The 23715-nt window shown below is 34.8% G+C and overlaps 1 protein-coding gene across 4 annotated transcripts in view; it reads right to left on the reverse strand.

The window, feature by feature from the left end:
- The window catches only part of PCDH17 (protocadherin 17), an 88526-nt gene that overhangs the window by 2482 nt on the left and 62329 nt on the right, over positions 1 to 23715 (reverse strand). For 2 of the 4 annotated variants that reach the window (XM_061457262.1, XM_061457261.1), the window contains exon 5: positions 7318 to 7392. The exons of 1 other annotated variant lie outside the window; for it this stretch is intronic. In XM_061457262.1, coding sequence (XP_061313246.1) covers positions 7318 to 7392 — 75 coding nt within the window. Of the gene's footprint in view, positions 1 to 7317; positions 7410 to 23715 lie in introns of all 4 variants that reach the window. One more of the 4 variants, XM_061457264.1, reaches the window with a different exon arrangement.

Here is a 23715-nt window from a genome sequence, read left to right on the forward strand (position 1 = left end):
GTTCAAATATTCATTTTATTTGAGGAATTTAGAATTTACAAAATTCCTGGAATTCCAGTTAGACAAAAAACCTGTGAGCATACCTTTAAATGTAAACACAAAACACACACAGAGACATGACCCACAGGTCTTCAGAAAAGCAGAACAAACTTGTTGACCCAAAGATACAAAGAGTTGAAGTGATTATTATCTTTCTAAATCAGAAAATAAATTTCTAGTAACCTGATAATATCACCACCAGTTTCCTAACAGTTGCACTGAGGAATTCTGGCATAGAAGAAACACCAAAGGTGATCTATGACAATTCAATAGTGTGAACAGCTTTAACTGTTCTAAAAAGACATGAATAAATGTGATTTAAATCAAAATGTGTTATGTCATGATAAACAGTTAAGTAGACAGGCTGAGAAAGCTGGTGCTGTTCAGACTGGAGAAGAGAAGGCCTCATGGAGACTTCATAGCAGCCTACCAGTACCTGAAAGAGGCCTATAAGGATGCTGGGGAGGGACTCCTCATTAGGGACTGTAGTGATACGACAGGAGGTAATGGGTTCAAACTTAAACAGGGGAAGTTCAGGTTAGATATAAGGAAGAAGATTTTTACTGTGACAGTGGTGAGGAACTGGAACATGCTCCATCCCTGTCGGTGTTTAAGGCTGGGTTAGACAGAGTTTTGTGTGGCACGGTTTAGTGCGAGATGTCCCTGCCTATGGCAGGGGGGCTGGAACTAGATGATCTTAAGGCCCTTTCCAACCCTAACTATTCTATGATACTATGAATCTATGATTCTAAGTCAGGGTGAGATAATTTAATTAGTGGCAGTTCAGTGAAAAAATATCATTCTGTATGCCTGCTCTGTACTTTGAGTTTAAAATCTAAGATTGGTGTAAACCCTAAAAAAAATATCAAAAGCAAGACAGAATGAAGTACAGTGTGAAGAGAATACAGAGCGATTTTTGAGGAAACAAATGTAGCAGAAAGGCTTTGAATAGAAAATTCACACAGGTGAGTCAGCCTCACCTCTGAGCCTGATCATGGAACAAATCTTCCTGGACATATATCAAAACAGACAGGGAGGTAATTAGAGACAGCCAACACAGCTTCACCAAGGGCAGTTTTTGTCTGACTAATCTAGTGACCTTTTATGATAGAATGACTACCTCAGTGGAAAAGTGAAGAGCTACAGATGTCATCTACCTGGAGTTTTGTAAGGCTTTTGATAAGGTCCTGTACAATATTGTTGCTGCTAAATTGGAGAGATACAGGTTTCATGAATGGACTATTAGATAGATAAGGAACTGGCTGGATGGCCACATGCGAAGAGTTGTAGCCAATGGATCAATGTCCAAGTGGAAACCAGTAATGAATAGTGTCACTCAAGCGTCCACAGTGGGACAATATTATTTAATATCTTCATCAATGACACGACTGTGAGATTGACTGCGCCATCAGCAAGTCTGCTGATGGCACCAATCTGTGTGGTGCATTTGACATGCTGGAGAGAAGGGATGCCATTGGAGGGACCTTGACAGACTTGAGAGGTGGGCTAGTGCAAACCACAGGGAGTTCAACAAGACCAAGTGCAAGGTCCTGCATGTGAGTTGGGGAAATCCCCAGTATCAACACAGACTGTGGGATGAATGGATTGAGAGTAGCTTGTGGAGAAGGACGTAGTGATACTGGTGGATGAAAAATTTGACATGACCTGGCAATGTGTGCTCATAGCCCAGAAAGTCAATTGTATCCTGGACTGCACAAACCATAAGAGGGTAACCTTAGATTGTACATGAGGAAGAAACTCTTTAATATGAGGGCGGTGAGACACTGGAACAGGTTTCCTAGGAAAGTTGTGGATGTCCCCTGGTTAGAAGATTTCAAAGCCAGGTTCGATGGGGCTTCGAAAAACCTGACCTAGTGAAAGTTACTCCTGCGCATAGCAGAGGTGTTGGACTAGATGGTCTTTCAAGGTCCCTTCCAACCCAAGCCATTTTATGATTCTATAACCTCCAAGGAAAAGTAAGCTGCATGTTTTAATGTACAATAAAAAATAAGAATTATTGTAATGGTGGTAAACAAGAGTAAAAAACCAGCCCCATCCCAGGGACTGTAATGCAGTGACACAACGTGACACGACGGAGAAGAGCTTAAGGAAGAGATTTAAGTTTGTGGTGTTTGATTTTACTTCATTTGAATAAGATAGCATTGGTATGCATAGCCATAGTGACAACATATGTGGTGACAACTGCTTAATGAAAAGGGAGACACACAAATAAAGGACATTGTTATATACCTCATTCCACTCATTAGTTCACGTCCACTAAAGTTCTTTGCATCTAGTTTTCCAGAGCTTCTACAGCATCAAACAGCTGCTGCTTAGAAAAGCCAAGTGAAACTGCTACTTTCCCTCATACTCTCTCTCTCTCAAAAGGAAAACACAAAACTCAAAAAACCCAAAACAAATCAACATATTTTAAAAGGCAAATGGGGCAAAAACATTGGAAAGAAAGGTTTCAAGCTTTAGCACTGGATGGGCAATAGCTATACTAGCCAGGTTTGCTTGCATTTTTATCACAGAAATCCAACAGAAGTAAACTAAAAAATGCCCCAAGACCAACCATTTTAATGTTAATTCTAAACTTTAAATTTTGCAAATGCTTGTTATTTTTTTTTTCTTTTTCTCTTCCTCTTAATCATGCAAGTAGATTTGTGGCAAGGACAGTGTTTAGCTTTAAAAGTGTACCTATATACTAATGACAAATAATAGCTGTTATGTTTAGGATTTTTCTCTAATCATATCTAAAATAATTTCTCTCTTATATAGAATTTATGAAAATGCTGAGTAAAAGTTTTCTGTTCCTTTTAAAGATTTCACTAAATAATTATCAGTATTCCAGGTAACATTTATTTTGTAAACCTAACTATGCTTTCTATGAATTTTTGTAAATAACTTTGGTATCCTTTTAACAAAAGATGGAAACAAAAACCTGCTGCATGTTAGCTACCATAAAATGCTCAGAACTGCACAATCAATGGACCAGCACTTCTCTCTGCTGCTCTCTCTCTTTTTCAATTATTCTATCAAAGTAGGACTCCTCTTTGCTCCTTTCTTTCTCAGACAAAAAAAAATTAAAAATTACTTCTTTTAAGCCTTTCTAACCATATTTAATGTTTCAAGAACTCATAGTATTTTGAAAGACCAACAATGGACACAACTGGGAAGATCCTGAAATTTTGAAATTACAGTCCATTTCATTAAACCATAAAAAAACTGTCTGTAGAAGGGAAACACTTCATCCCTCTCAGGCAGTAGTTCTGCACAACTTAAAATACGTTAAATAAATATTTGTATATGTGCATAATATTTATCTGCAATTTACATTGATAACACATATATATGCATATATGAAATATGCAACTGGGAAATTATATTTCAACACTTTTTCTTATTTTAAAATGTGACTGAACTGTATTTTAAAAAAACCTGAACTGATATTGAAATTAAGAAACTTAACATGAAAAGTAAAGATCAAAGAAGTTCTTAGCCACTGAAAATAACTTAACTACACTAGGTATTCAGTGCTGTGCCAAAACCTATCATTTGAGACTTTCAAGACTGATTAGGTTAATTTTATTATAACCAAGTTATGTTCTAAGATTTTAAATTGTTAGCTCTTATGCATGCTACCTACACATACACTGGGCATGAGGATAACTCTTACACAGTGTTTACATTATTAATTACTGCCAATAAAAATACAAAGTTTGCTGGCAATCTCTAAGTAAAAGAGATAAACATCATATACAACCATATATGTTATATATCTTGTATGTTGTACCTTCCTTCCCTTTCTTATATCCTGTATCTGCTAAAGTAGTTTTTACACTCGCATTCATACTCACGCTATTGACTAACTTTCCATTTCTGCTCCCTGGGCATCCTAGCAGTGACTGAATTAAATATGAAGTGAAAAAAAAAAGAAGAAACAAATACTGAATGACCTTGAAAAAAACCCACCTGCATTGCATGAGCTTTGGTGCTCTAGTCTTGAAAATCTGTATTTCTTCACTCTTTTATGTCACATCATAGGAAACGGATTTTGAGTATTGATTATCATACATTATAAGCTGCCCATCTCACCATTAGCCCATAATTTTGACTGCTGCAGGTAGCAGACAGTGAAGAAAATTGAACAGGCATTTTTGTACTAGCAGCGGAAACTATAAACATGAACTATCACCACCAAGTGCCAAATTAGTATATATGAGAAAACAGAATCAATTTAAAGGGAAATACATAAATGTATATATATGTAAAATAGGTCATACACTGTGTTGTACAGTAAGATGTGCTGGTAGAGTGATATGCACCATTGGTCTTTATCTCTACACTTGTATCCCTTCTGTTGAAAATAAACCTTCAACAGTGCAAGTGTATACAATAAACAGAAGCAGCCTAGAGATTTTCCTAACTCTCTGGAGCTTTAAGGCTCAACAGTCCAAAGTGCTTTATGCACTTAAGGGAGAACATACACTAAAATAGAATTGTTAAATTATCAGCTGTAGAAAGAAAAGGAAACAAGCTATCTGGAAACAAGTCACCTAGATAGGAAATGTATAGTGGATTGAAATTTAAGGTGGTGTAGGATGACAGTTATGCTGGCAACATAAAATGCAGCACAGGGTATGTATTTTGGTGCATCAAAAGACATTTCTTACATATTTTTTCTATATTAGCAGAGCAGCTATATTTAACTTCTGCCTTCTCTAGCAAGCTTAAAGCAAAATATACTTTTATTGTCCTATTAATTCATAAATATTGTGAATGGAATTCAATATGGGTAATGATTTCACTCTAAATATATTGTACTAGGAAGTTAATTAATTAATGCTTTAGCTAGCTCGCTCCTTTCAGTGGCTAAAACTGAGATATCTTAGTTCAACTCACTAATTATATAAAATTTGCATAATTATAACAAAGAAGAAACTCAAGACATTTTTTTTTCTTAATAGTGATTCAAAGCATAACAAACAATTAATAAATACTTTTTTTTTAATTTAGCTGGACTCTAATGATCTAAATCACACATACACACACAAAGCAGATAAGCAAATGAGAAGTAAACATTCCATGTACAGAGAACATCAGCATACAAACATTTTCATTAAATATTTCATATAGCGTGCTTATAAGATGAAGAACTTTACACTCTATATCAAACTATTCTGTATAATGTAATAGTAAATGTTCAGTCTTGTGTATAGGGGAAATAAGACATTCAATATATGTAAGTGTGCATATTTACCTTTTTCTATATGTATATATGTATATAAATATATGTATATGCATATATATTTAAAATCTGATTTCCCTTATATGCAAGACTGAGCACATACCTTGATATAGACCTAGATATACACATTTACAATCATATTCCTCCCCAAATCTGTAAATGATGTTATCAAATTGTATTTGAATTTAAACAAGAGAAACAGAGTTCAGATCATTATAATTTATAAGATTTGACTTGGTAAACGGTCATTCAAGTGCATTCTTTTCCACAAACTTTGTATTCACAAAATATTAAAAAAAAAGTAGCTTTGTATTACCATATGTCCACCAATGAACACTAAATAAGAATATGGTGAGGTAAGTATATTAATAACTTTCACTTTTAAACTGTCAGTAGCTTTTGTTATTTTTTTTGTTGTTCTAGGAAATGCTAGCCTGTCTTTCAGGTATCTTGTTTATTTAACTCTTTGGTTTTTTTCATTCTTTCAATGCATATGTTCTACTATCATATAAATACCCCCTTCAGTTTGCCCATTTCCCTTCTTCTTTCTATAAATATGGAAGCTAAAAAATAAACACAAATTGTCAGAAGCGGCTCGTTGGCTGACACATCTGACTGGAATGGCTATCAACTAACAGCTACAAATAAAAAACACGCTGGAGGACCCATTCCAAAATGCATGTCTTCTTTTCTTTGAAGCATGTTATTTCACGTTGCTGATACGGTCTATAGTAACTCTTGAAATGCTCTGCTATTCATTGCATGACAGAGTGAACAGTAATGCATGTGTTTGCTGACCCTAGTTTCACATCACAAAGAAAATGATTTGTCTTTAAATGCATGCATGGAGTTCACACTGCTTCCCTAGGAGATTTATTCATTCCAACTTTGATGTTGTGCATTTGTCTTCATTATTGAAAATATTTCCATTTAGGTTATACTCAGTAATAAAACAACGTGTAAAATCCTCTGTAGCTTATATTTCTCTAGTCCAACCACAAACACTATTTAAAAAAAAAAATAAACTAATCAGTACTTGCTTTAGACTAATAAAGTATGCTTTGCATATTTTAATTCCTTGAATAGACACAAAAGAGCTGTATTTTCTGCACATAAGTGTAAATAGATGTACAATAAATTGCATCTAATCTCTAATAGAGAATATAAATCTGGCTTTCAGAACTTCAGTAACTCCTGTGATAGACCAGAAAACCACCCAGAATTGATATGAAACGGTGTCTTACTTTTTCACTTGAGATAGGCAATCATCTTTGTTAAAGAACTGAAAAGACTATGAGGAGATATTTATTACAGGAGAAAAATAATAGGCTGCTTTGCAATGTCCTAAACACTGGGGCTATATATGACACTTCTGATGAGAACAATCAGCTAAAGTACTACTGCTGTGGTTGTATTCCTGTTTAATTACAATTGATTTTGACATAAATGAGCAGAGGTAAACAAATACTTCTATACACATGCTTGCTGTTATTAAACAGAGCTGTCTCCAATCTGAGTATTTATATTGGCTTGTCTGTTTAAAGGCTCCTTTCAGTTAGGCAAAACAATTATGTAGCTCAGATTAGCAAAATGACTGGCAGTAAAATGAGAATGGACTGCCACTTTTTTAAACCTCTTGCATCTCGTGGTCTTTTCCTGATATTGTAACTACAAGATTCTGAGGTCTATAATACTTACATAGTTCCTTCATTGTTGGTTGTTTTTTGCTTGTTTACTTGTTTTTTGGACACAGGATAAAGAGAATATATTTTTATATTGGTAAGACATAAAATGCTTAAAAAGCAATAAAAAAAAGATGGTGGGCCTATGGATTTAATTAGTTCACATTTGTCCCAAACCGTAAATATTGGACAAATATTTCAGAATTACATGGAGCACTACAGAACACGTAATATTTTTCTTACACAAGTACATTTTAAACTCATACTTGAAATTTAATGGCAATCACGCAATTTTTTTTTTTTTAATTTAAACACAGTATAAAAGCAAGAAAACATTTATTTTACCTGAAAATTTTCCATCCTCACAGCGGGCTGGTCCACAGATCCCAACAATGGGTCTTTGGCCTCTGCCTTGCTGTTCTGGAGGCAAATCAGACCTGTGAGTCACAGACAGGAATAGGCTCTGCTTCCAAATTTTGCAACTATTTCAGAACTTCCACAGCAGAAAAACAATTTCTATCTATCTGTGGCCCAGGCATAGCTCACAGTCCTTAAAGATTTTCACTGTGCTTCTCAAAGCTACAAACATAGAATTTTATAGCTGGCAGTAAACTGAGGATGTCTGACTAGTAAAAAGAGTGTCTCATTTCTTCCTATCAAAGAGGAGAGGCACATCCGGTTTTGGTTTCCAACATTTGCTTGTAAGTCAGACTGTCACCTATTCTAATTTGCAGTAAAAAGACCATATGACAGTCGTGAAAAGATATTTTGGGCTCTCCCTCATCCCACCATGTAAAATTCTCTGCAGCCTCAGGCTGCAGAGAGGAAATGTACAAGGGCTAGCTGTGCCACTCCTGCACTTAGCTGGGAAGCTACAGGGAAACTTTACTAATATGTCAAATTCAAAGTTTTAATCAGTAAATCTTTCTTGTAGAGCCCGAAAGCTGTTTCCTGGAAAAGAAGAGAAATAAACCTGCAGTAATTAACAGAAGAGAACAAGCTTGTGGATATGTTAGAAAGAACATTTTTATTATAACATATTTTCCCACTCTTGATCAAGGCAGCTCCATGGATTTAACAGCAGGATTTTTTTCAGCACTGCCGCCTACAGTTGCAGTGATTCTTAAATCTGAAACCTAACTTAATTTGTGTGATCATTTACAACATCTGCATGATGTTCACACTATTTTTGCTAACTTTATTGGGAAATAGTCATAATCGTAATATCAAATTTATTAATTTCCATACCTAAATTGAAATATTTAGTAAATACTAATACTGTGTATTGTATTGTGCCAATTTTTAGGAATCTAGCTATTAACTACGTCCACCATGAGGCATCCTATGTAAATAACAATAGATTGTACAGTTAGAGATAAGAGGTAACAGTGATTATGACTAGCAAAAATAATGAATGGGAAGGAAAGACAGCATTAATGAATCTATAATCATGCTGTTGACATTTCCTGAAGATGTCAGTATAAAAGCTCCATAATTTAAAGAAGCTATCCCCATCTGTCACACCGTCAAGCCACCAATGATTATCTGCATATTACACCACTGAGCATTCCTCACCAGGTGCCAATTATCTCCGTAGACATATCTTCACTTAGAAGGCACCAAGCTTTTTGCTTTGTAAGCTTCTCTCATATTTGGATAGGACAACTTGTTTGCAGACATTGACTGATGAGGGTGCCACTGAAGAGAGAGACATGACAGGCTTCTGAAGAAATCTGTTTCTACATCCTTTGATGGTTCTGTTTATATCATGACTATAGGTAGACTGTCTCCAGTGGAAGTCTGTCAGGTTCTGTGTAGGAGCATGATTTTGTCCAAAACAGAATTAATGCAGTGAAGCTTTTTAAATGATATGTTTTCCTTTACAAAGTCTCACAAAAAATGACTAAAGGCTGTATGGGTGCTGAACCATTCAAAATCTGACAAGTTCAGTGAAAGAGAGTAGTTTTCTCCACACTCCTGCCAGTATGCCTGAATTTACATTCAAAATCTCCTTTACCAGACATAATGAGACAATGTCTGTTTTATACTGATATATGGAAAAGCCCACTCGGTATCATTCTCTGCTTCAAAAAGTTGATGTCATATATGGGTTATATACTTTGGACTTCATGGGAGGTACAATGCATACAATGCAAGGAAGAACACTTTTGTGATGCTGCTCTCAGAAAAAAAAAACTGAAGTTCTCCAGGCAAATATACCAGATTCTTGGTATTTTTCCACTGAGCTATATTCTTGCAAAAGTAAACCAATTTTACTTACCCCTTAATATTATACTACTGTGTTTATATCAAGCTACTGCTTTTTTACAGAATTAAAATTTGTGTCAAAGTGCTCCATTTTGAATGCCTGAAGGAACACACTGCTTCCTAAGGAATTCTCACTTGGACATACAGATACAGAAAAGAAGTAAGTTATTTATCCTGGGAAAAAAGAAATTATCACAGAGCTTCAAAGATTCTCCCCTATGCTAAGTAACATATTCATTATTGTTTGATTAGATTGTGCCCTAGACTATTATTTAGTAGGTTGCTGATGTTGTATTACCACCTTCAAAAGGGATCTGCAGAATGGGATTGCCATTATGCCAATTTATTCCCTTAGGAATTTGATCTTCATAATGCTATTCTACTTAGCTTTCTGACTAGACCGCACTCCAATTAGATCAATCAGAAAGAATAATTAAGGGTGCTTTTTTCAAATCTCTCTAAATATTACTAATTTTGCCGAAGGAACTGTACATGTAAATAGATTTAGTATCATATTTTCAGGTTTTCATGAACTGTAAATGAATTTCTGAGAGACACTGAAGATGCCTGGAGTATTCACATCTTCTTTTCCCCAAATTCATCAAGAGCCTTAAGCTCCAGATCACTTTCTTACATTTCAAGGATTGAGGAGATTATAGATAGTAACAACATTAATACAGAAAATCTCTTCTGATAGTTACTTTTATTTGTAGCAGCTGAGCTGCTCAACTGAGAGTCACTTCTTTACTTGTCATCTTTGCATTTGTTATGGTTTTAACTTTTGTGTTGATGTCAGAGTACTATGATTTGACAAAACATATGCTGAAGAATTTGTGAACTATTTACAAAGATGTCATTGTGTTTTCATTAGTTTCACTAATATCTTCACTTTCTAAGCTTGCTATCTTAGACACTGTTTTCTTGTCTTGAGCAACCCCTCATCTAGGCCATGTTCTTATAAAAAGCCTATTTCAGTCCTGGAGGTAGACTTGAAGACTAGTTACAAATTTCACCACAAAGTAAGATGCAGACAGGGTAATTTCTGTTAGTTGTGCCTTTAGTTTACTTATCCAAACATTAGATAAACTAAGCAAGTAAAAGATGCTACCTCTAAAACTGCTGAAGGTTTTAGAGATAGCATCTGTCCCAGGACAGAAGGATTTAGAAATATGTCAGTCAATGTCAATCTATTAACTTTCTTTAAAAAAATCTTTAAAGTACTACAACCCTAGAAATAGGGCAGTCATACTATAAAATGAAGTAAAACTTATTCTAGACATGGATCATGCTCAGTTTTTTTGGGGGATATTTAAAGACCTTTTAATTACTGGAACTTATTACTATATTTACTTGATTTAGAATTTTGTTACTTGATTTTAATATGTCCTTCTCCTCTCAGCCCTTTTGTTCAATTGCAAAAAAAGGCAAGAGACTTGTCCATTTATTACTGGCCTGAATTCTTAGTATCACAGATAATGAGAAGCAGAGAAAACTGACGCTTCCTCCCCAGAATATCTACCACATGGTTTTTGCAAAACAGCTTCTAGGTTTCCTAATAAAAATGTAACTTTGACTTGTTTTTGTTTAGGAAAAAGAGTTGAGTAATTCCCAAGGAGATAAAAGTCATATGTGAAGCACCATATCCAAAAGCAAAGCTCAGTGTGGCCTTGAACAAATTCTGTAAAGAGTCAAAGGTAAGAAAAAATCATCTTATGGGGAAAAAAAAGTCGAACGTTTGTTTTTTGTTTTTTTTTTTAAGTCCATCTGTTACAGCACACACATGATACGTATCCCATTTCCTGGGTATCTAAGAAACAGTCTAGCAGAGCTCTAAATTTATTTGTAAACTCTCAAGTGACTCTCTGCATTTCCAGCTAAAGATGGATACAGGACAGTTAATTTGCTACCACCAAGGGAAAACGTTATAACATAAAAACATTCCCTCCCTTAGCTTCAAAACTGTTGAGTGCCTAGGGAGCTCATCTATTTGCGGAGTTGATACTATGCATATGCTTCCTCTCTAACTGCTACATACATACATCTGACATCTGCCTCTGTGTTAAACAGACTTAATTGTCCCTAGTATTACTATGAAAAAAAACCTCTAACCTAGATTGTTAATGCAATAGAAATAAATGAAAGGATATATGTGATTTTTGTAGATCTATTTTTGCATTATTGGCAAAATATGCAAGCTCTGTACTACAGCTATCAGCAAAATCTTTTAACTCTGCCTTCTGAATAACTTTAAATAGAGCTTTTTTTTTTTTTTCTTAGCATCACATTCAGCACCTTGTGCAGCCTTTTAATGAAAGTGGTCATTTTACCTAGAATTTCTTTTTCCATTTATTCTCCTTTTTCCACTTTCTTGATCATTGATCCTCCTTCTTTATCCACATCAGACTTCAGAGCATTTAATCATTTGCCAGACATAGCTGGGATGATTCTGAAGATACATAATTTCTTTTTTTTTTTTTAAGTGATATTAAGGGGACTTTACATGTTAGTACATTGTTCAGCTCAGTGTTGCCAGGAAAGTCAAGATTCAGGCAAAGCACTTGATTTCAGATTTCAGTATGTTTTTAAAAGATCAAAGAGCATGGCAAATCTTGTTCTTTGGTTTGGCAGACCATGCAGAACAACAATACTCTAAAAGATTGAGGTAGCTCCATAGAACTAATATTAGAATGAAGGTTCTTTGAAGTTGTTTTAACCTTTATGTCAATTTTCATCTTAAAACCACCAGCAAAGTAAAAAAAAAAATGAAAAAAATTCTTCTAATCGGGAAAACACACAGAAATGAGTTCTTCCTGTAAAGTAAGGTAAAAAAAGAGCTGGCGATTTGATGTCTGACATCATTCATGATAGCAAAAAATGAAATATTCTCAAGGTGTTTCTTTTACTAAGATTTACTTCTTTGAGCAAGAATATGAAGCATAGTCTTTCGTAAGGCAACTGTACCTTTGAGATTCAGGGAAAGGGTATTGTTACAGCTGAAGTCTTCTGAAAAGACTGACTTCCGCTTTACCACGTGAACTAGGTCCTAGCTAGCAGGAAGACAGGCGACAGTTTTTTCACCCCTCCTGTTTAAGCTTCATTATCAAGCAACAGGTATGCAATCCAGAGAGAGCTTCCATCTAATCTGCTATTTAAGGGAGAGTTCTGGTCATTCAATGGACTGAAAAAAAAAACCCACAGGAAGTAGACTCAGCTGCAGAATATTATTTTCTTCAGATGGCTAGAAGCAGCTATAAGAAAGAGCAATTTCATTCAAGAAACAGAGGTACTGTGATACTGTGATACCCACATAATCTAATTTTGACAATTAAAATCAAGCTAGAATTCTTATGCTGTCTCTAGAGACAATGGAGAAGGATGGATTCAAAGAATCAGTCAGAATTTCAGTGACAGGCCTCCAGATCGAAAACTCTCCACAGACAGGCCCACCTATTCTCACTAAATATGCATTGAGTTGATGTCCTTAAGTTATCTACTTCTGTGTTAGATATATACCCTTTCTGGGGTATATATCTTTCTGGCTGTTTCCTATTAGCTAATTTCCTTATTATTTCCTATAATGCTATTAGCTTAAGTTTTTCAGCACTCAGAAAATAGTCAGGTTTGATTCTAAGGGCCCAGTATTCCCTAATTTAATTTAGATGGGCTTTAGGTGTGTAACTCAGCATTACGAGACCCCTTTTCCAAGAAGGGCTCGTAATGCACATTGTCCTCACATTGGTCAGAAAATTGTCCCTTTACAGACTAATAACTGGTTACATGCACATATAGCTTCTGGGATTTCCACAGAACATTCATTCAGTATTTAGTCAGATCCAGAATCCTGGTATTTTCCCACTGAGCTATTTTCTTGCAAAAGCAAATCAATTTTATTTATCCCTTAATAATGTAATACTGTGTTTATACAAGCTACTGTTTTTTTACAGAATTAAAATCTGTGTCAATAAGTGCTCTATTTTGAATACCTAAAGGAACACATTGGTATCTGCTACTCTTCATTGAGGCAAACTGTACCTGATCCACTCCCTTCTTGCGGCTGTAGCTCTGGCTCCAACTAAATGCTTGTCATAACTACAGCAAGGAGTTTTTTGCTGATGTATATACATGCTGCCGCCTTAACAGAAGCAGTATGTTTGACTTGGTATGAAGTGGCTTTTATTTTATTTTATTTTATATTATTTTATTTTATTTTATTTATTTTTTAATTATTTTATTATTTCCTGAAATTTAGCAAAAGAAATTCAGATCAGCTAATCAGCTATACTTTGTCTACAGAGCAAGTTGGCACCTTAGGTATAACCAGAATATCATCCTAGATCCTGCTGGAACTTAGAGGCAGAGGCAAATGAGAGCCAACTTCCTTCTTGCCAACTATTCTGTCTGGCCATACCTTGGTTTTGCAGCCCAGGCTCTGCTGGCTCACAGATCTGAATCCTAAATACAGCAGAGTAATGGATACTTTGCAAGAAAGCTACATTCCAATTTTCATTTTTAGTTGCAGTTCAAACCTACATACCTTCTGCAAATACTACCAAAGAATACCTTTAGCTTTTGCTTAGCTAGGGAAATAAAAAGAGGGGAGCTTCATGAATCATAGCTCAAATTTCTGTAACAGATTTTTCATATCTGCCTGTCTGTCCTGAGAGTACATAATTGCTAACCTTGGATTCTGGAGTCAGCCTATAGGTTTTCTGAGATGCCCAAAACTGAATCGTAATATGTCCCTTTCCAAGGACAAAATAGAATTTATTGACACAGAGCAGCACACCTGGAATTTCCACTAGTCACTGGTTCTATTCTCAGAAACAATTCTGATCTGAAAAATTTTATTTGAAAGTTTTGAGTAGGACTGAGCTCTTCCATTCATTAAGTCTTTGGCTTTCAACATCAACATAAATGCTCCTTCTTTAAATAAACAGTTTAAATTTCGCATGCACTTTTTGATTTGTTGAATAAGTATTTCTCAGAGAATCAGAATGGAACGATAAACAACTGTCAACAACTTTATCGATAAAACATCAGCCACAGTCCTCTGGAAAGCTGACACACTTATTTAACAGTTAATTTTTCTTTAAACATAATCAAATGGAAAACCAGTGATGGTATTCCGATAGAATATATCTGGATTATCAAATGTTCCTGTGATATATTACCACAGCTACATTTAGCCACTACAGCCTACTGATCTACATGATATACAAACAAATTCAACTGCAGCTTGATGTTACAAACTGCCTTCAACATTTTTATCTGCAGTTCATTGAATCTACATAACTTCAAGAAGTATTTTAGAGGCATTATTGCACAGCCTAATATTCTCAACATACGCTGGGATAAAATATAAGGTAGATATTTTCAGTTTTAGAGCATTCTTTTTCAGTAGGAAAAAAACTAAGGCCTATTAAAAAGAAAATAATCATTAAAATTATATGAAAATATATAAAAATAGCATGGGAAAATAAAGGGCAATTCTTTCATAGATTAACCACTGAATAAAAGGGACTTATTATGTAAGTCTCATTTTCAAGTCAAAGAACAAAAGGGAAGAAATCATATGTTGTATCTAGGTGTTTATGTAGAATGCCTTCCCTAAAATTTCCTTAGACTAATTATAAATTGAACTGCTTGCAAACCTTCTCTGAAAAAGTCATAGCTGAAGTAATATATTTATTTTGCTTACTGTGAGGATCCATTTTATAAAACAATCAGCAAATGCTATTCTTGAATACAATTGCCTACTTAATTTCAAACAGGAAATAAAAGCAGAGTGAAAATACAGAATAAAGCGTTTCACATAGACAGGCATATGTATATTTCTGACACTTTTTAATTTTTACCTTTGGAAAGGAAAACACAGATGCTCCTATAAGCTTTCAGTGTCCCAGTTAGCCTGCTCTGACCATGATGGCAACACGTCTCTTTGATGTCATGGATGAATATATCTAAATCTCAAGTCTTCCTTCTAGCAAAACTGCAGTTCAGTACAGAAGGTCAATGACAATCTCCTTATTAAAGCCAAGTGTTTGTAAGTAGCAAGCAGCATTTTCTTGTTAGGATTTGTCTATCTGGTTTCCTATCTGAATTATGCAGCGACATGCATCTATTTACCATACTAAATCCTGTTGTTCATCTTTTGCATGTGGCATATTTTTTATTAATTTCCTAGAGGCAGACAAATGGAACTGGCATTACTTTTAGCACTCTCGAAAGACATGGTCAGTGCAGATCCCCTTCTGCTTATTATTTAGCAGTGCCAGCCAGTAGGATTTGGGTTTCCCAAACAAGTGTTGCAAGGGAAGGGTTAAATTCAGCGTGTTTAATGGCACTCTCTGTTCCTTGGATCATTCATCATATTCATGGAATCTGTTCCATGAAGTGACCTAAGGCTGCCAATTCAAATAAATTAAACTAGGTGAACAGCCATCAGAGTGAATGAAATCACTGTTGAGATCACTGTCATGATCTGAAGTAGCTTCATTAATGGTGAAAAGACATGTTGGTACAGACAGTTCTTTCAATCTGCTCCAAAGGACCCTTGCTAAAAGTTGTGTTTGGGAGGTATAATCTCTAGATCTAAGCTCCCTGAGAAGTGATCATATTAAAAGAAACCTGCTGGGGTACTTGATTTAACATTAAAGTGAATTTATCAGCTACTCCCAACTTTTTGAGAGACTAGTTGAATTATCAAAGGCTGCAATGGGGAATGTAAAGCCTTCTGAGAATGAATCTGTAATACATATAAAATCCTTAATTTGTGCCATGTGATTATCTTAAAATCTAGTAATAGCCTGGATGCTAAAACACACCTGAATTTAAGATTTCTTTTGCATGTCTAAGGCCAATCTCTACCCATCAAATTTATGGGAAATGTCAAAAATACAAATTTATGTAAGACATCTTATTTATTCTGTGTCCTTTTTTCAGTGTCTTCAGGTGTGCTGAGTACTCAGTAGGGTAAATTGTATCAAATTTGTTATTCAGATGTTTACAGTATTTATTTTAATATTTCACTTTTTTCAGCTTTCAGAAAGAACATACAATTTTCCTCATTTTTGGTGGGATCACTCATGATTAAAATAAAACATGAATGCATTATATTCTTGAATTAGGACATCTAATAGTGACAGAAAAGCTGCTATTAATGCAGAAATGAGTTTCATTTGTGAAAATCCAGCCTTGCCCAAAATTTTGCAAGATAAGTATCTGACAATTTATTTTTTTTTTACTGTGTGTCATTGATGTACATATAGTTTTGCAATTGTAGAACAGATCGTGGCAAAAGGGACCGGTGGACTGGGGGCATTGAGTCTGGCAAAGTTACAGTACAAAGGCAATTTATTATATCCCCCTGATATGTAGTTAGATACCACCTTCATATACATACATTGTGAAAATAAATGTTCGCAATGATACTCGTGAATCTGTATTATAGAGACAAAGTTGCGTCTACAATGCATACACTTTAAAGTATGAGAATAAAGCTTGCAAGACTTGCATGACAGAACAAAATATACAAGACCAGCTTTGACCCTGTAAGCCTCCTATGCTGAAGTCAAGTGCAGTGACAAGCTGGAGGTGTTCACTGGATGGAGAGGTGAAAAGAGGTGATTGTAAGAAGTGTGAAGGCAATTCTATATCCATAACGTATTCATCCTAGGGTGCAAGGTCGTGTGTTACAATTACCCAGGCAAAAGCATGTAAAGAATCACAAATAAAGGATAATTCCACAAGATGCTATAAAGCATTAGAAAGGACATGTATTGTAATCTTACTCTGTCATAGAAGTGTATTCTGTCCCTAGAACACAAATGGTGATAATTGCAAGTAATTAATAATTATACCAAGAAGCATCTGCTTCTTTCTCATGCACAGAGCAAAATCAATAGTATTCCCAAAACATGCTAGTGGTCTACATTTCCCCATTCTCTTATGTAAACCTCTCAGAGGCATGCAGAAACCATTGCTCAGTGAAGTGGACCTGGAAGCAGATCAGGAGAAGCTGAGGAGCTATTAATTGCTTCTAATTTATTTTTCAAAATAGAAATTGTTTGTATAAAGAATAAGAGAAGGGAAAGAAAATGTCAACTCCTCCCCCCCCCCCAGCATTAAATGCATGTATAGTCTAGTATTTGCTAATCAAATGCCTTGCCAGCCTCTCAAGAGCCTCAGGAATTAGATTGCCTGTCCCTGACTTCTTGAGTGTTGTTTCACTGATAAATCCATCTTCTGACTTTCATCTGCCACCAAAGTAAATGTAAACTTTTTCAAAACTCTGAACAGTTTTGCATATTCACTGTCATTCCATCATCTTCTTTCCACTAAAATTTTTAGGTTATGATAGATTTGTCCTCCTTGAGCTTCTCCACAGGGCGGTTAGTCTCCCTATACTTAATTCTGATCACTAGACCTGTTTCTGTTGCACTGTCTGCAAAGTTGTTACCATGTTACAATCATGCATAGTTCCATGAGCAGTGGAACTAATTAAAGCTTATTTTCTGCAATTTCTTTTTTGTATTATTATTGACTAAAATATCTTGGAAGACACACTCTACTTGAAGCTTTCTCAGTAACTAAGGCACTGTTAGTGACTTTCTTCAGTGAAGAGTCTTCAGTGTCTAATAATGTATGACATTAGTTTTTCACTTATATTGGGCACTTATATACTCCATTACAGCTGTCTATATCTACAAAATTTGTGGAAATTATTTTTGAGGCCTGTGGCTTTGGATAGATACTGTTTCAGAAGTTACAGGTAATAGCGGAAACAGGCAGACACAGATTGCAAATTCACGCAGTTATTTCTAAAAAATCCCTGAAAATTTATATTTTCATAACTATTGTTACGAATTATCTCCCTATATAGAATTTGCTTTTTTCTTTCTCAAATATATGGAAGACAGGTAAGCCATCATGTACGCTGCCAGAAGATATTTATTGACTAGTTTTTTCAAATAACACTTGCTGGCCAAATATATGCAAAACATATTTAAATGACTTCTTGTTGAGAAGCAGATTAGCCTGATTAAAGACATTCACTAATGTTTCCACATTGATTCTGACACTGGACTATCTCAGACACTTCCACTCAGCATGCAGTACTGCTTTGTGCTATTCGCACAGATAGGTGCATATATTTACACCTAAGGAATGTGTTGGAACATAGCCCGAAATTCTGACACTTGCATGCCTCCAAGGAAGGTGTCCATATGCCAGATAGGTGTCTAACTCCCCATTACAGTACACTGAGGCCTACTTAAAAGATTCAATACCATGCACACACTACTATAGATATTTGCAGTTGATCTGATGGGGTGTATGAATGTGGACTAAAATTGCACTCCAAATGTCTAAATATAGATGTAGGTTTCCATCTTATGCAGAACTACTGGAAAATACTTGGTTCCCTACCCTAAAAACAGTCTTCTATAATAAGACACTTTGAACAGAATTTTGGCAGTGATTACAATCAGGGCTGCAGAACTGACATCTAATTGGATTATTTTTGTTACTATGTTAGGAAATTCCTATTCTGATTAATCAGTCTTGCTAGAAAAATGTGCTATTTATTTCACAGCAGTTTTCGAGAAAGTGTTCTGAAATTTCTTGGAAGATATGCTCCTGCTTGTTGTGCTCAGCTGTGTTACATCACACAACACCACACTTACACATGATTAATGAAAACCTTATCATCTGACGCTAGCCAAGAAAGAAATAATTAAACTTGCTTATATTCCCACCCATTCCATAAGGAAAAAGATTGTCTAGTGCTACTTTAAAAAAATTGAGTAGATTAGCTTCTGTACTCTCACCCTTGGAGCCAAGGACAAGAAAGTAGAAGTTGCAGGTCACAGGACAAAATTAACCACAAGAGGCCAATATATTTCTATCAGATAAAAATGTGAAGGCTGGGGGAAGGGAGAGAAAAGCCAAAGCTGTAGAAATGATTTTGCTGAGAACTGTTTCTCTAAATCAGAATTGCAAGTTTAGATTTACTACTCTCCAACATGAACTAAGTTATAAACCTCCAACCAACAACAATTATCACTTATTTGGATATAGTTTTAAGCAGTTTTTGAGAAAGCCTTCTGAAATTTCTTGGAAGGTATTTAAGTAGCATCCAAGATCAGCTGAAAAAACAAAGGAAAATTTATGAATATAAACTTTCAGGTCAACAAACTTTAACTTACCAAGCTTAAGCAAGCCTGGAAGTGTTCAAGGCCAGGTTGGATAAGGTTTTGAGCAACCTGGTTTAGTGGAAGGTGTCCCTGTCCATGGCAGGGGGGTTGGAACTAGATGATTTTAAGGTCGTTTCCAAACTAAACCATTCTACAATTCTATGATGTTGTGATTTTCTACCTGAGCAGAAAAACAAATCTTTTTAAATAGAACGTTTATCAATAGTTTATTCTGAAGAATTCAAAGCACGCAAAATTTTATATGTACATAATACATGTTGGCAAATATGCAGAGAGAATGGCTGTTATATACCTGCTTTTCTAAAATGCAAAATCATATTAAAATTAAAAATATCAGTGATTATAAAAAAATCCCAGTCCACCTTCTAAAACAGGTTCTTTTGTTCACTAATTCAGAAATCTCTTCAAGCTTAACTTAATTTATAACTTGGTTGTGCTCAGCTGTACTAGGTGTGGCTATGTTTGCTTGCCTTTTTTCCCATTAAACTGGTACTAAGCAAAATTGGAAGAAAAATAAAATTATGTAACACAAAAGAAGTAGGCTCTAAACCAGAATGCATTTTTACATGAAGATTGTTTTACCAGTATCAGTTCCTTCATAAATATATAGCAAAATTACACCACTTACTTCCATAACCTAAAACCAAGAATTAATTTTGCTTTGGGGAGAGGGGAATTTGATGAATTTTTAAAGATGTCCAAACTGGACTCTAGCTAACTCTAACCTAACTGAAGCTGTTCCACACTTCCAGGGTTTTATTCAAAAGGAGGTGAGCTGAAATGGAAACAGTGGGAATTTTTAAGCATACACACAGCTAGAGCATCTTTTAAAAATATGTATGTGTATCTGTAGCGATGAGCAGGAGAAATACTTTCTGAAAAGTATGTTTGCTTTCATGAAATTTAAACTATTACAAAATATATGAAAAGCAACATATTACTTAATAAGTGTTAATTTTCTTCTTTTATTCTTCAGTCTTTTGTTTCTCATCTTATTTTTCTTTCTATGTTTCTCTTCCTCCATTCCTACTTCAAAACCTGTAATACAGTTCCCTTTTACTTAGTTTTCTGAAGTGCTTTTTCCCACTTTTTCTTTGACTAAAAATAAGCCATAGAATTAATCTCCAAAGCTAAACAAAACCTGAATTGTTACTAACTTTGGTTATTTTGATTTGTATATTGGAATTAGTTCTGGGTTTTTTCCTCATGAAGTACAGATTTAATAAACTTATTATTATATACTGGCTGCAGTTACATGACACCAAGTGAGATATGGAGTAAGTCACATGCACTCACACAGGGAAAAAACAGAAATAATGTTTCAAGATTTATATTTTTGGTCAGGTATAGAATTTCTCACAATATGGACAGGCAGATTATAAATGAAAAATTTTTTCATTCTCAGCTGAAATCTGTGTCTTGCAGTAAAGCAGGTAATAATGAGACAAAGTATTTCATGCTTTAACAAAATCTACTTTTTCAATAAATTTACACTAGATAGTAATGAGGTATATTGTGCAGTGTTTAATCTTCTCTAAAAAAAAGAAAGAGAGAAGTAATTCTTCTGTTTGGTTCTCGGGTATTAAGTCCGTACATCTTTTATTTTGACAGTTCAGCTTCAGGCTATAAAATAAAAGGACCTGTTCTACATCTACTATTTAAAACAAAGGCAGAAAAACTAAACCTCCATCAATCTGCTGTCTTTGGTTTTATGGCTTATCTATGGCAAAAAATGAATCATAAGAAAGATTTGCTCTGATTCCAAAGACAGATCCATCAACCTCCTGGTATCTGTGAACCATGCTTTTCTATAGAGATTGGGTGTAATGGTGCAGTTGCAGTATTAAACATACTATAACGCTGAGATACTGCTATTCACTTGCAATTACAATAAGGATCTGTAATAGGAATGTATCTAGAAAATGTGCATGCATACACCATGAACTGAAGTAATAAGGGCTCGTATTACTTCAAAAACCATATCATGGTTCTTCCACATCTATACCTCATCTAAATGGCACACTTTCTTTTAGAAGCTCTATCAGGACTAAAGCAAATAGAATAATACAGTGATATAATTTTGAATATTTTTTTCAGAGGAAATTTCAGTCCAAATCCTTTGAATACAAAATGCATACAAGTATGCAGTTTCTTCATCAAGTTATTTGTAAGCTCTTCAAGAACTATCAGAGTCTATTGAGTTGTGGGCTGTGACTTTTTAAGCTGTGACTTTTCAAAAAGCATGTCTTACACAGCTTTATAATCTCACATGTAAATTTTGGATCACAAGCGAAGACAGATAGCAGATGAAGTATTTCTTCACCTGTAAGAAGCAGTTCAACAGACTGAAGTCTACTTGTGATGGTATGTACGGTGAGGATAAAAGAGGAAAACAAAGTCAGGAATGTTTGAAAAAAAACATATTTTGAGGTAACAAGAAGAAAATTAAAACTTTGGGGAAAGGATTTATTTCACTGCTGTATCCATCCCCAAAATGGTCTCTGATTTTATCTTAACCTGTGGAATAGCCATCTCTGAAAAAGCGTGGTTGCGATTGCATTAAAGCACGTTTTTTTTTAGTCAAGGGTGACCGTATTCAGGGATAACTCCCATTGAGGTAAATAATTTACTCAGGGTAAAAGGGAGTACACAGTGTAGTGGTGATGCAAATGATTTACTCTAGTTACCTCTGTAAGCAGCTTCAGCTCCCTTTTTTTAGATAGCTCTGTCCTGACAGCAATTTCATAATGCATTCAAACCCAGTGACAGAAAATATCAATTAAGTGGAAAAAAAAAAATGAGACACTTAAAAAATGATAGTTCACTTTAAAGCATGACACAACTGTGAGAAAAGGGAACAGAAAACCACACTAGTTTAGTTGCATATATTCCATAAAGATTGTGAAAAATGTATCTTGTATGGATTATTTGGATATTTGCAAAGCATGAAATAAACAACTAATTACATAAGCTATCAACAACTTCACATAGAAAGAGCTTATAGGGTTTCTGACCTGATATGGTATTCATTTAATCTAATTTATGAAAGTGCTTGAGGAAACATTCAGCTGCTTTCTGAAAGACTGACTTGGGAATTATTAGAGCTGTATAATTGTTCAACTGATCAGACTTGAAATAAAAACATTTAGTTTTACATTAATCTTTCAGAAATGGGCAATGATTTTGAGAAATAGATTACTGTCTAAAAGTCTTGCCAAAAATATATCTAGCTGAGAGCAACCACAACTACTTTTTTTTAGCAGTCTAATTTTCTTATTTTCAATCTTTATTCAACATCTGTTCTTTCTACCCTCCTTTGTAACATAATTATGCAGAAATCCAGCAGAAAACAGGTTGAGCGGTTAATAACAGGCAACTTAAATATTTTTTTCACACCAGTGCCCTGCAGACGTTTCTTCTTCTTCTTCTTTTTTTTTTTTTACTTTGGCTTTTAATTTAATCGGTGTGTGTTTCTTTCCTGATCTTAAAGTATGCTATCAGAACATATGGAAGCGCCTGAAAATAAGTCTTGGAAATGCACATGTTAATAAGGTGCTTATTATGATAGGTAGCACATTTAAGAGGAGAGAGAGAAATTAACAAATTTTCCACTTAAAGCAGAAGGAATTTGATTGAGATAGATAGTCTCCCAACATGCTCACTCCAAGAAGACTTCTAGACATTTTAGAGATATTCTGTATAAAGGCCGACAATCTTTCAGTACACATCTATATATATGTTTTCTCTAAAATATGTTCACTTTTCTATATTTGACATAAACTCATTACACATTTCAAAAGTAATTGTGGCTCCATGATAAATACTCCTCATTTTGCAATATTTCATTTTAGTAATTAGCACTTGACATTTAGCCTAAAAGAGATGGAAAATTGTTATAATGACAGATGTTCAAAAGGTCTACTTAAATATGAGTTCCTCCATGTAGAAGCTGGTACAAGACGCTGTTTTCCCTGGAATTTCTAGAGTTCGCTGATTAAGATAAATAAAGGATCTTAATTCATCTGGAAAAAAAATGTTTAAAGAATTCAGTCTTAACTGAGACAAAAGTACTAAAAGTTGCTAAAAAAAAGGTAAAAAAAGGAATGATGAAAATTACAGAAGACAATACTATGAAGAAAGAGAATGGATCTCATTTTATGTGATACATGTAAACAGACAAAGCACAGTTAGTGTAATTGAATGTACAACCCATTGTAATTAGAGGATTCTATTTTCAGGTTTACATAAACACCTTAACTAG

This window comes from Pezoporus flaviventris, unplaced genomic scaffold (genome assembly GCF_033815535.1).
Source record: "Pezoporus flaviventris isolate CSIRO_AGI_PZ_B2104156 unplaced genomic scaffold, CSIRO_AGI_Pfla_v1 ptg000025l, whole genome shotgun sequence".
Classification (NCBI taxonomy): domain Eukaryota; kingdom Metazoa; phylum Chordata; class Aves; order Psittaciformes; family Psittacidae; genus Pezoporus; species Pezoporus flaviventris.